This window comes from Syzygium oleosum, unplaced genomic scaffold, assembly GCF_021117445.2.
Source record: "Syzygium oleosum isolate NSW1041296 unplaced genomic scaffold, Sole_v2.1 Sole_v2.04, whole genome shotgun sequence".
NCBI classification, from domain to species: Eukaryota; Viridiplantae; Streptophyta; class Magnoliopsida; order Myrtales; family Myrtaceae; genus Syzygium; species Syzygium oleosum.
Genome location: NW_026607488.1, coordinates 1488267 through 1502772, shown reverse-complemented (window position 1 = coordinate 1502772; position 14506 = coordinate 1488267). Strand labels below are relative to the sequence as shown.

The 14506-nt window shown below is 39.9% G+C and overlaps 1 protein-coding gene and 1 pseudogene across 1 annotated transcript; one reads left to right on the top strand and one right to left on the bottom strand.

Moving 5' to 3' along the window:
• Positions 1 to 5017: 5017 nt before the first annotated feature.
• LOC130137973 (mechanosensitive ion channel protein 10-like) lies at positions 5018 to 6618 on the bottom strand (annotated as a pseudogene).
• Positions 6619 to 9345: 2727 nt separating this feature from the next.
• LOC130138030 (RING-H2 finger protein ATL52-like) lies at positions 9346 to 10435 on the top strand. The gene has a single exon (XM_056310941.1). The coding sequence runs from the start codon at positions 9673 to 9675 to the stop codon at positions 10234 to 10236; it is 564 nt and encodes a 187-aa protein (XP_056166916.1). The 5' UTR covers positions 9346 to 9672; the 3' UTR covers positions 10237 to 10435.
• The last annotated feature ends 4071 nt before the right edge of the window (positions 10436 to 14506 follow it).

Here is a 14506-nt window from a genome sequence, read left to right as displayed (position 1 = left end):
TTTGATAATGCGATTTTATTTTGGTTTTACAATATTACAACGTCTCGTCATAATCTAATGTTAAACGAAAAATTTAACGATACAACCGTTGTACCATAGAAATCCTTGGAGCGTGTTGGCCCATGCAAGACCTCTTTGTTCCATGTTTTATTCCAAACCTTATGGCCTCGCTAAAAGCTGGATTCCCACTCACTAACCATACTTTTCTCTAGCACAAGCTCCACTCTTAAATTTTTTTTTTTGTCCTATCTCTAACTCTCATCTCTCTCTCTTTGATTTTTGCTTTGCCGCTTGCAGAGCGCGAGAGTCAAATCCTGCACCTGTGATACAGTATCCCCACCACCCCAATCCCTTTACCAGTAGAGCTGCATGCGTATTGACCACTCTTAATCTCACTCCCTCATACTTTGCATCTCTCTCTCTCTCTCTCTCTCTCTCTCTCTCTCTCTCCACCTGACCATTGTGCACCAGACCAGCTGCCTGACCTCGCGAGTGGACTTCCTGGGATGCGCCAGCCCGTCATCAGGACCGCGCATGATTTAATGACTGATATATGTGCATTTGATCGCGTATACATGCACCCGGTTCATGCCTACGTCTGGTTTCTATGTTTGGACTTTGTCGTGCGATAAAAAGTTCATAGACTTCCCACTTTCTTTTGAGTCCCCATAGCCTATACTTGCGTGATTGTCCTCTGTTCTTGCTTCCATTTGTTTATGAAAATTGTCATTTCATGGACTTGCTGATGCAAACCTTCCAATCAATTACATAAATTGAGGAAGATAATGTAGCCCCAATGGAATAACCTTCCTCCTTTCCTCCTTTATTCCTACATTAATGGAGATAATGGAAGAGGAATGATACTCGATACTAATCAAACGAGCCCCTCAAAGCTAACGAATTATATATCATTTTGTTGGAATCTCATTCCTTTTTGCTGGGGTTTTGCTTGCTGTAATCCAATTTCCTTGATATCCTATCTGTGGAATTCATGCCTTGTTTCCATAGCTTTCAAATCAAACAAGCTCCTCAAAGCTAGGGAATTATATGCCACGATTCTGTCAGAATCCCATTCCTTGTTACTGGTTTTTGCTTGTTGTAATCCCGTGTCCTTGATAATCCTGTTCGGAGGTTAAACTTTATTCCAGAAAGGTGGGAATTCGATTCCGATCAATGGCAGTTCCATTTCGAACTCTTATTTTAGAGTGAACCAAACATGAGGGGAAGTTACAGCACACACGTCTTTTCTTCGCATAAATTCCACGGAAATTGTGCAGGAACGCGAATCTTTCAAGAGAAAAAATAATGAAGATGACAAGTGAAATTTTATATGGAAAACCCTTTCAAAATCAAAAAGCGATAACTCATTTGGAGCATATATATGCTTCAAATTCGGGTTCGTTGATTTATCAATAGATTGTGCTCAAACTTCGCCGCTATGACCCAGGTTTGTGTTTTTGTTGTTCTATAATATATGGTTATTATTATAACCAATTTACTTACTTCATGCATTTGTTGGTAAGATATCGAAGTAAAACAAGGGGAATGTGACATAGAAAATTTAGGAATGAAGTGGACTATTCATTCCCACCTTGAATGTACGACAGGGGCAAAATTCTATTGTCTCATGCCCAATAATACCGTTTTTCATTTTTTTTTTTGGTAACTTTCAATAAGTATTGGAAGTGTCAAAGATATTGTTGGTTGAAAAGACGGCCGGTTTTTTAAAATTACTAAACATTTATAAAATTATTAGCTATGTTTACAATTTGCAAATCGGTAATTTTGTTAGCTTACAAACTTTTATTTACACAGCTTACTGACACTTTTAATTTACTAACTCTTATATACAATTACCAAAATAAATTAGAGTGATCTACAACTTTTATTAAATTAAATTATTAACTAATTTTTTCAATATCAATTCTCATTTAAGTTACTTATTAAAACTTATATGTTTTTTTTTCAATTTTACAATGTTTTTTTTCAATCGAATTATCAATTTTTATTTGTCTCAATTAGCAACTCTTTATATTTAGTTACTCTTTTTAGAGATTACTAACTTAATTTAGCTTTAGTCACCAACTTATCTCTCGTTAGATTACCATCTAGTTAATATTTGAAATATCAAACCGGACCTACCAGTTCGACTGACTACCAGCTAGGTGACGGTCCGGTTCACACCTTTATACCATAGATGGTCAAAGCCGGTCAAGAACCAACCAAATAGGTCAAAACCAGCCTTGCCGATCAAACCACTTCAGTTTGAACCGGGTCGGACCAGTCCATTTTTTCAAATTGTTGAACTTCGTAACAAAAAAGTTGTGTTGTAGAGGGCATGGTTCGAACCTCTAACCTCTTCATTCATTAATTCATTTTACCAATCAAAACTAGGAGGAGCTTTTCCTCCATAAATGGCAAACAATTCATTTATCTTTCTCAAAGAAGATTTTAATTAGCACATGGTGAGATTCAACCCCATGACCTCGAAAATAATTGGACAGGACTGTACCAACTCAACTTTGGGGAAAGACTTGTAAGGCATGCACTATACATATCAATTATTTTTCAAGCTACCAAATTTTCCGATTAAACTGCATATGGTTCACCTTGCTTGTATGGCCTTCTGTATGGTTTTTAAAAACATTGCATCTAGTAATGGCATTATCCGCTTTTATTTGAGTTACTTCTCAACATTTATTTGGCCTTTTTTCTATTAATTTACTAATTATTTCTTGTCATTTAAAAACTTTTATTGTGTTTCTTAGAAACGCTTTAAATTTACCAACTTTTCGTTTAAGAAAAAACCAACTTCAATTTAAGAGACTCCTCAACTTTTTGCTGATTAGATTCCCTATTAATTTCAAGTTACCAACTCTTAGTTGAGTTATACTTACCAAATTTATTTTTCTTTCAATTACCAACTATGATTATCTTTACCAACTTTTACTTACCTAACATGTAACAACACTGCCCCAGTTGTCGACAAGAACCACAACACTACCCTCGAGTGTCGCCGGATCAAATTTCCGGCCTCACTTTTTGGAGAATCTATCATTGCTCCTTCGCCTCAAATTGCTCGAGGGAGAGAACATTCTCCGGTAACATCAAATGATTCACGCCTCTCTCTCTCTCGCCTCATTAAATATGGTCAACCTATTTTCAGTAATGTATAAATCTTGACCAATCATTAGCTCATCTATTAATACTCCTCGATTGGTGATTAATATGTTGATAAGGACGTTCTTAGCAGAGACGTTGCGTTAACGTCAACTCATAAAGTCATACATAACATGCTTGTCCTCTCTCGTAGTTGCACGCATGAAAATTTAATGATGTCACTATCGTAGGTTTATGTCGCACGTAAATAATTAGGGTCATCCGCTGTTGAGATTAGGGTACTGCGACAAGCTTGATTAGCTCGCAGCTCTCACAATTTGAAATATCTCACGTTGTGCTTTAATACAATTAACCCATCATTAAGGTTTACTTAATTAACCTACGTGGCAATAGCCAACCTTCACCTTGTGCTTTGATCAGATGAACTCGAATTGGAGCATGTGCGCAAGTTGTTGCAAAATGACAAGAAAATTATTGTATAGGACTAATGTTTAAGCTAGAAAAAATCCCATTGATCGACTAATGATTTAATTCCAAAAAACCCCGTCAAATTTTGTAAGCTGGCTTAGTAAATAATGTCCGACTAATTAGAAGCTTCAGTTTAACATGCAAACTGATTTTCAGGGGTTCTTTAAGTGTAAATATTATTAGTTCAACTCCGGTTTTTTGCGATTACAAGATATCTAACGTGATCGCTTTCTTCTTACCGATTTCGTCGATAGATAATTATGTGTCATATAAGAATCAACAAATATATTCTTAAACTATAATTACCTTAAATCTCTAACCAAAAACTCTCATCATGGTGACACGTGCCACGGCGCCCGATATGGAAGTATGCTGCTCGGAGCTATCTTTAACCATCTCGTTAAGATAAATTCCATTTCTTACGGCATATGCAAATGGTATAATCTTGTTCTAGAAGATTTCAATTTTTGATTATATATTGTGATTTGAAAACAAATTTGTCCTCATGTCATTGACATTTATCCTCAACTTGCTGCCAGATCAATTGCTTGATTGGATAAGATGCAGAAGCCATCAAATAAAAAATAGATGAGAGAGAGCGAGTGAAGTTGCCGTTAAGGCAAAATGCATTTCTTGTGAATTAATTTTAGTTTCACATATGTAATTCAAGAACGCTCTCTCTTTATTCAAGTATGCAATTCGGCTCATTCATAACCTCTTCACCATCCTAGAAATTTATCGAGAGCCGCTCTTTATCTAAGCTCTTGCTCCAAAGAATCACTCCTCGCCCTTATCAGACCTGGTCACCACAACCAATGAGGGTCCACAGCCCTCGATTGGAGTTGGTGAGGGGGGCGGGCGAGGGCCCTTGCTAAGTGGCGGCAGCGGCGATGTAGCTCGCTGCCACCATTGAGGGTCAGCTAGCCCTCCCTGAGTAGTGGTGGCGATGCAGATCACCACCGTTAAGCGAGGGCACAAGTGCCTTGCCTGCTCCAGGCGAGGGCAACGGGCTCTCGGCAGTGGTTCGGAAGGGGTCGCTGCCCTTACAACGACCACAACAAGGGTCCCAACCCTACTTTTCCATCTTTTGAATGCCAATCACGCAAAGCATGTGCACGTTTGCTGGTCACTAAGAGCTTAAAAGGTTGACCAGCTAAAGAGAAAACTAAAACAGAATTAAATGATCAGAGCAAAACTATAGTGAAATCTGGTCACTCTCCGCTTTATTCGATCCTCTGTTATTGGAGACTTTCAGTCTACATATAGAGGTCATTGCAATTCTCACGCAAGGTAATTTGTGATCAAGCAAAGAACATAGTCACGCACTTTCTTTGCCAAAAAAATTCAAAGAAGAGCAGAAAAAAGGCAGAAATGAAGTCCCATCCTCACATGCTTGCAGATTACTAGGAACGCGATACTCCTCGAGTCGTCAAAACTGTGCACAGTGGCAGCTGCCGACCCCGTCTAACTGAGACGAACTTACTGAGGAAGCACGCATTACTTGAGACAGAGTTCTACGAAAATTTTCTTCAGCTCCAGCACGAGCTTTGGTCCTTCTGGTGGCATCTTGGAAATTCATCCTGTGATAGACGTGGAGAGCCCACCTTCAAGACCTTCAAGTTGCCAACGTCCACAATCTCCTTATTAACAACGCTGGGATCCGGATGCCAGTGTTTCAGCTTGCTGTCCAAGTACCTGAAGGCTTAATCAATCAGTACTTGCACCTTGTAAAATACTAGGGCAGTTCTCAAATGAAAGCACGCGCACATAGACCGGAATTTCCAAAACTCCAAGCAGCAGCTTCAAAAGCCAAAAGCAGAGGATGCTTATGATGGGTTTGAGTTCATCTGATGCATAAGCCAATAAGCTCATCATTATAACCACGAATGGAAAACTTAACTATACACAGTTTTGTATTTACACTTACAAATTGTGAGGCGAGACATTTAATGCCCGAAAAGGGAGATTCAGGAGTAGCATATGGCATACTGTTTTACTTTATCTTGCAAATCTTCAAGGCTCTTCTTTTAAGTGGAGAGAAATCGACCGTGAACTCCACGGAGTCGCTTCTGTCCAGGCTCCAGTTGAAATTGCCGATGGGTTTACAGATCACAACGGCATTCGAGTAAGATATCTTTTCACCGATGTTTCCCAAGAAGATAGTTGTTAGGATATTCATCTTTTCAACCTCCATCTATGATGAATCAATAAGTCAAGACCAATGTGAAATCTGTACAAACCAGTCCTGCAGAGTCATATAGGCTTGTTCATTCACCTCTACCCCATCGACCACACAGCGGTCTTTCACATCAAACGGATGCATCGCAAATACAAACACGACGGCTCCGAACAAGTCTTCGGCAGCGTCCCCATTAATGAATGTGTAAACCAAAAGCTGAGACGAAATGAAAATGAGGAAAACGAGAGTCAAGAATTTTGTCAGAAGCAACCACAGAATGATGACCGCAAAACTGCTGAAGCTAGGTTGTTCAGGTCCTCGATGGCTGCATTCGCATCCTTTAAGGCGCGAGTGAGTGATTTCCAGTCAAGACTGACATTCACCTACAGACGTGAACTCTATAATTCAGATCATGTCCTTAATGATTTCCAGTTCTTTCAGCACAAAAAGTCTCCTCAATTTCAGTTTGGTACAAGCTGCATAGAATATTTGTTTTGGAAGCGAAGCTCTACATTAGTCAAAACCTAAGTGATACAATAGGCACTTACTAGCCATCTCTTTTTTTTTTTTTTATCAAAAGAAAATTTTATTCATTTGTTATAATCAAACATCATATAGACATAGAAAACTTCTAAGCAAAGAAAATCCCAAAAGAGCTATAATATAATAATAATAAAAAAACAGAAAACAAAAGAGTGTAGCTTGAAACTCTCATCCCAAAAGATCACATCTATCACAACATCGGCTTGATGGCCGATTACCGAAACCGTCACTAATAGGCACACGCTTAGATCTTCCCCTCCAAAAACTATGGCTTGCAGTGCACCTAGGTTCGGCGTCCTCGGCACCATGGCCATATGGAGACAACGACAACAACAGCATGTTGAACCACCACATATCAAACGCATTTAAGAAACTCCAAGACCTAAATTTAGATCGAGAAAGAAAAGCTCTCAAATTTAGATCATCTTAGAGAAGTCATAGACTCGCGTCGCAGACATCCTGCTGGTTGGGCTGTGTGACGACATTCTCACAAAATTATCAGCTACAAGTAGATTTATTCACCACGACGAGTAAAGAAAAGCAACTATAACGAGCAAAAGAAAACGCCAAACAAGGTGAAGAAAGACACCCAAATTAGATCAAGAGAGAAAAAAATAGGAAATCAAGGCCTAAAAAAGAAAAGCATAGCAAAACAAGCTCTCAGCTTCAGAAATTGAGGCTGAGAGCCTTTAAAGTAGGGGTGAGCGGTTCCCGGTCCGGTTCGGTCCAACCCAAGAACTGGGAATCGGATTGGGAGGACCGGTTCCCCATTTCTAGGACCGAGGACCGGACCGACTAGTCTTGGGACTGTGGACCGAATCGGACCGGTCTGGTCTAGTTTGGTTCCAATGAGACTAATCACTTATAGATAAAAGCAAGAGGAAATTGGGGAAATTAAATTACGTTTTCTATTTTTTTCAAAAATTTTAAAAAGTAAATAAATATATATGAAAAAAATAGAAAAATATATATTTATCGGTTCTGTCTGGTCGGTCCGGTCCGGTCCGGTTCCCACCCTAGAACTGGGAATCGGACCACCCGGAAACCAGTTTCACTTTTAGGAATTGGAAACCGGACATATATTCCCAAGAACCGGACCAAATCGATCGGTCTAGTCCGGTCCGGTCTGGTCCGGTCCCGATTTGGACGGTCCATTTTGCTAACCCCTACTCTGAAGTTGAAAGCCTGTAGGTGCGGTTGCTTTAAATGAGAGCGTTTTTGGGAGAGAAAGGGTTGCCGACAGAGAAATTAGGGTTTTAGAAGAGTGTGGCCGAATTTGGAGAGAGAGAGAGAGATAGAACTAGCCATTTCTTGTAAAACGTCCTCTTGATCTTCCGAGCTTTTGCCACTTTGGGGAACAAAGAGATGAATTTCTCGACGCGTTCCTTCTTCATGAAGCCCAAGAGGTCCTTGTCGATAAACCTAGTAAAAGCAGAAAACAGGATTCAGTGACAAACTTATAAACTTTCATTTGAATTACTTCTCGACATGTATTTGATTGTTTTTTAATTTGACAACTTTTCTTAGTGTTTACAAACTTTTATTTGTATTTCTTAGGAACACCTTATACTTACCAACTTTTTTTAAGAAATTACCGGTTTTAATTAAAGTGACTTGATAACTTTTTTTTTTATTAAATTACTCATTACTTTTAACTTGCCAACTCTTATTTAAATTACTTACCAAGTTTATTTTTCGTTCAATTACCAACTGTTCCTATCTTTACCGATTTTTATGTACCTCACATGTAACAACTGCGAGTGTCGTCGGCTCGAATTTTCGTCCTTACTTTTCGGAGAACCTATCGGTGCTCCTTTGCCTCACATGCTTGAAGGAGAGAATATTCGCCTGTAACATCGAATGATTCACCCCCCCCTCTCTCTCTCTCTCTCTCGCCTTATCATACATGGTCAACCTATTTCCAGCATTGTATAAAGCTTGACTAGTCATTAGCTCATCCATTAATACGCTAATAAGGACGTTCTTTTCTGGGGAAAACTAATACAAAAGACTGACCTTATGTCGCATCTATAGAGACGTTGCGTTAACGTCGACTCGTGTATAATATGCTTTGTTCTCTCTTGTAATTGCATGCATGAATGAAATTCGATGACGTCACTGCCGTAGGTTTATGTAGCATGTAAATAATTATGGCCGACCGCTGTCCAGATTAGAGTACTGCGATGTACTTGATTAGCTCCACGGCCTCTCGCGATTTGAAATCTCTCACATTGTGCTTAATATAATTAACCTGTCATTAAGGCCTTAATGACATACTTAATTGACCTATGTGGCAACAGCCAACCTTCACCTTTGTGCTTTGATCAGATAAGCTCGATTTCAAGCATGTGCGCAAGTTGTTCCAAAATGACAAGAAAATAGTTGTATAGGACTAATGTTTAAGCTAAAATTCCAATGATCGACTAATTATTCAATTCCGAAAGACCAACCCCGTCATATTTTGTTAGCCGACTTAGTATATGACATTCGACCAACAAGAATCTTCGCTGTAACGTGCAAACTGATTTTATATCTTTAGAAATTCTTCAAGTGTAAGTGGTCCGGTTTTTGGCAATTCCAAGATACTTCGCATGATCTACTTCATCTTATTGACATGATAAATCAAGTCAATCATTATTTTCATAGATATTCATGTGTCATATAAGAACCAACAAATATATCTCTAAATTCTAATTATCTGAACTCTCGGGCCAAAAACTCTTATCGACATGACACGTGCCGTAACCGATAAGGAAGTATGCTATCTCAAAGCCATCTTTCACCGTCCCCTTAAGATAAATTCCATTTTTTACCGCATATGCAAAGGGTACAAGAAGAAGATTCTCGATTTGTTGATTATATATTGTGATTTGAAAACTAGATTGTCCTCACGCAATGACATTTATCCACAGCTTGCTGTACCAGATAGTATCAATATGGGTGAGCTTCCAGATCACTTGCTTGATTGGATCATTGGCAAAAGTCACATCAAATAATAAAACAAAAATTGAAGAGAGAGAGAGAGAGAGAGAGAGAGAGAGAGAGAGAGGCTCAATCATACTCAAAGTCACACATAGCATAGCATAGCAATGTTCATCACCGTCTAGTGATTGTACCCTTCTTTGTCCTCGCTCGTTCAGCCAATAGATTGTAATCTCCTCCTCCTCCTGCGATGCCACAACCACCACGGCTTTCAGATTAGCTACCAAAGTTCATTATAATCGTATAATAACACCAAAATCAGCTACGCGATAAACAAATGTAATCCCCCTCTATAGTTTAATCTACACCCCGCTTGGCACTCTTATAAGCTCTTCATACATCGTCGTCATAGCCGGAATCCCTTCCTACCCCCAACCACCATGCCGGATGTCCAACCTCCCTACACACTGCCGCTGCCTCCTCAACTGCTGGTGCTGCCGCCCCCGCCCCCACCGTTGAAGTCCAATTTGCCGATGCTGTACTATGGGCTAGTCGTGGTGGGGACGGCTGCCCTCGTGCTGGCCTTGTACAACCTCATCATCATCAAGTGGTGCACCAGCCGCTACCAGTCCGGCCGGAGGGCCGAGCGGTTCGTCCAGTTCGCGGCGGCGAGCCGGAGCTTCGAAAACCCTAACCGGAACCTGTTGTCGAGCTTCAAGTACAAGACGGATGCAGCGGCGGCGGCTCAGGAGCCCGGGAGCGAGTATGAGTGCGCGGTCTGCTTATCGGTCTTTGAGGAGGGCGAGGAAGTGAGGCAATTGCCGCGGTGTAAGCATTCGTTTCATGTGTCGTGCATTGATATGTGGTTGTACTCTCACTCTGATTGCCCGCTCTGCCGCTCGCCAGCGCACCCGCTGCAGCCCCGGTTGCAGCCGCTGCTGCCGCCGGAGAGTGCGCCGGAGAATTCCCGGGAGGGGCTGTTGGAGTCGGGCGTGTCAGTTTGAGGTCCTTGTATTTTTGTAGGTTTTGTTTTTTCTTTCCATTGTAGAAAATGAAATTTTTGTTCTTTTTCACTCGATGAATGATAAAACGTTGTTGATATTCGGCTGTGGGTCCTTTTCTTGCCGTCGATGGGAATCTGATGTGGGTTAAAACTTAGGACGATGATTACGAAGAAAATTGAAAGAACATTATTTGTTACAAGTTGGGTAAGTTTTTATATGTAATTAAAAGTAAATTTCAAATGATTTTTTGCAAATGGGTAAATTTGTTGCTGAGGAAATGAATAAGGAAATGATTGGGCCGTCGGCCTAAACATACAAAATTGGTAAAATTTCACTTTCAACTCCCTCCCAAGAAACAATGGAAATTGAAAAAAATAGGATTATGGTACTGGAAGTATAAGCATCTCTCCCTCAGTGAATCAATCATTTCAACTTTTGTTTGATTAGACGACTCTTTTGAAACCGATGAATTGAACTATGTACATTTCTTTCACCTTTGTCTCTCGGATCTACAAGTTAGTCGTGACAATTTTCTAACATTTTTATGTCTAATGAATGATCCACACGAATGTTAGGGATGGAAATGGCACGGGTGTAATCAGATACCCATTCCATCCAAACCCTAATGAAACGTAAACGTGTTTTGAATTTTGAGTAACGAGATGGGTTTGGGATCTATTGTCAAAATCCTTATAAGGTTTGAGATGGATTTGGGATTTTATAGGTAGGAAATCCGATATCCCAAACTCGATATGTTCTCATTAATTTATTTCTATATCGTCTTAAGGATATTTTATTTTATTTTATCTGTAATCGTCTTTAGGTTGGCTATATAGCAAATGTACATTACTATTCCAATTATAACAGAGTTTGGAACATTTTTTAGACTTACTTAACAGATAAACTAAAAACCTAAGCTCGATAAATCATTGACCAAGCTACTCTTACTCTATTACAATACTTAGGCTCCATTTGTTTCGAAAAAAATATTTTTTCTTATTTTTCGACGGTTAAATCGCTTAGGAAAATGAGTCAACAAAAAACTTATGCTTAAATTTAGAAAAATGATTTCCTCTTTATAAAATCGAAAATTATTTTCTAAAATATGACTATATATCAACGTTTGGACTAGAAACTTGCCGTTGGGCACGTAAATTCTAACGCTCGTTCCCGAGTACCCATCATGGGCGTGCAACCCCAGTGTACTTGCTTGGGTCCCCCATTGCTAGGCCTGAATCCACCAAGGTTGGATACGCGACCCCAGAGTACTTGCCCAAGTCCCCGACACTCGTGCCCAGATCCATCAAGGCCAGGCCCAAGACCCTAATGCCAGTGCCCGGACTTGGGTCTATCGAGGCTAGGCCCAAGGCCCCGGTGCCCATTCCCGTGCCTGATGCCCTAGTGCTAAGGCCCGGGTCTACAAAGGTTAAACGCAGGGCCCTAGTACTTCGATCGCTAAAGCTCAAGCACAGGTCCTAAGCACCCGAGCTTTGGTTCACAAAGGTCGTACCTAGGTCCCTGGCACTCGAGCTTGGGTCCCCAATGCCCATGCTCGAGCCTAGGACCTCGGTGCCTAGGTCCGGGCCCATATCCATTGATGTCAGGGTCGGGTCTCAGTGACCAGGCATGATTATCATAGTCTCGGACTCGGGCACAGGCATCGGGGATCGAGACATGAGCACTTGGATCTTGAGCTCGGCTTCTACGTACCCAAGCCTGGGCGCTAAGGACTTGAAAATGAGCACCGGGGTCCCAAGCCCAACCTCGATGAACTAGGGCCAGGCCTCTATGGACCATGGCACAGGCAGTAAGGTCCTTGACTTCGGTCTCAATAGACCTAACCCCAGGCACGAGAGATACGGGCACAGAGACTTAGGTGTTGAGCATGGGCGCCGAGGACCCTACATGGGCACCAAGGTCCTGAGCCAGGCCTTGATGGACTCGGGCTCGGCCTATGTGGTCCTAGGCTCGGGCACCGAGGATTTGGGCCTGGTCTTTGGGGACTTAGGCTAGGACACTAGCCTCTTGGGCCTAGCCTCAATAGACCAAGGCTCGAGTGTCGATGACTTGAGCCCGACCGCCAGGGACCCGGGTCACTAGGGTTCCCGACCCAATAGGTTCCTCGGCCCGGCCTCTGCGGACTCAGTCCTAGGCCCAAGCATCGGGGTTTTGCATTCAAACTTTGTGCACTACAGCCCAGGTACCCGGGATCCCGGCAATTCATTCCTAAAACTTTACAATTTGGGCAATTTAGTCCTAAACATTTTAATGATTTAGTAAATGTAATCTTTTCGACTAATTTTGATTGGAAATTGCTGATATGGATGTTGGCTATCATATGTAGCACGACTACACTGACATGGACAATTTTTACATATCTTTTAGATTTTATCAATTATTTATAAATATTTATTTTATTTTCTTTCTTTCTTTCTTTCTTTTGCTCATCGGACTCAGTAGGAAAAAATTGAATAGAAAGAAAGAAAATTACAAGAATAAAAAAATTATAAAAAAAAACCTTACCAAAAAAAATTTATAAAAAATTAATAAAATTCTAAAAAAATTGTAAAAATTGTCAACGTCAACACTGGCCACCCGGTCATGCCACATAGAATAGCCGGTGTCCACGTCAGCGATTTTCAGTCAGAATTGGCTAAAAGGATTACATTGACAAATCGTCAAAAGATTTAGGACTAAATTTGCCAAATTGAAAAATTTAAGACTCAATTGGTATCTCTATAATAAGTTTATGACTTTTTTGGTAATTATCCCTAAAGAAAAATGCAGAGTGCGATAATCTAATACTTTTAGAAATAAAAAAGGAGGGTTAATTGCAAAAGAAATCCTCAAAGGTCCATTGGAAGTGTCCCATTTCTTTTTAGGTGCCTTCTTTTTTTACTAAAAAAAAAGCAACTTTGTTTTATTTTCAAAATATTTGAAACCTTTATTGAAATTTCAAGAAACTTTAAAAGGATTATCCAACTTATAGGAGGGACTAGGCCTAACGGCCCTGCCCATACTTCATAGAACGTACATATCATTTAGGGGTGTATATGGTCCGGGTGGGCGATTCTTACCCTAGAACCGGGAACCACCCACTAAGGACCGGTTCTTAAAAATTAGAATCGAGAACCACCCGTTGGTTCCATTGATCCACCTGGGAACCGGACCATCAATCCGGTCTGGTTCCCGGGTGGGTCCATGGAACCAGCATACCAAGCTTCACATGTCGGCATTGTAATATGCAACAAAGAATTACGCAACGGGAAGAAATGATTTTGGAATAATTAAAATTATACATCATCAATATGTTCATACTACTATCATTTTTATTGATTTGGGGTAATTGATGTGGTGTAGCATCATTTCTGTGGTATTGAACATTGTCGCGACCTAAAAAAAAATCGGGTTTTCGATCTTAGGCTAATGGATTACTAGATCAATTAAATTAACTAATCTAGCTCGAGTTCTCCCAAACTCTACCAAATCGCAACTTCGGTCCAATTATGAGCATGCAAATATTTTCAATGGGAGTCGTCACTAATCATTTAAGGTAGGTTGATTAGAAACCTAAATAAAATAGCGGGAGTACTATTTTATTTCTGCGAACCAGAAATTATGGATTCGGGGACTTGGTTACGCTAGATTCCCTAACGCCCTTTCGGTACCAATTTCAAGAAAAATACTTAATTTGACAATTTTGATAAATCCTGACTTAGAGTTCAAAGGTGCAGAAATTTTCTTTTTTTTTTTTTTTATTTATTTAAATGAAAGCTAACCTATATGTAATGACGTGCAAAAATTGACATGTGATTAATGCAACCTAACATGCAAACTATATGTCATGCGATGACGTGATCTATTTCTAATGACGGGCATATTATTTTTTTTTTGTATTTTTTCTTAATGAAATTCGGAATTAAAAATGCCAATTACCTAAACATGCAATTTTAAACTAAAGAAATTAACCTATTCTAGAGTAATCTTTTTGGTATTTTTTTTTATCGAAATTCGAAATTAAAATCGAGTAAAAAAAAATATAACCGCTAAATTTTTCGAATTAAGTTTCAATTCGAAATTAAAATCGAGTAAAAAAAAATATAACCGCTAAATCTTTCGAATTAAGTTTCGATCTGAAGCCTGACAGATCGATCCTAAAATTCGAAATACCCGCTATGGAAATAACTCTATATAAAGCATGATAGATAGATTTATTTCCACGTGTGCGGTTGTGGATTAGGAAATTTTCCTAATCGATCACATCTTGAAA

What these genes read in the sequence shown, in the direction of transcription:
- LOC130138030 (XM_056310941.1), top strand. Translation starts at nt 9,673, where the DNA reads ATGCCGGATGTCCAACCTCCCTACACACTGCCGCTGCCTCCTCAACTG.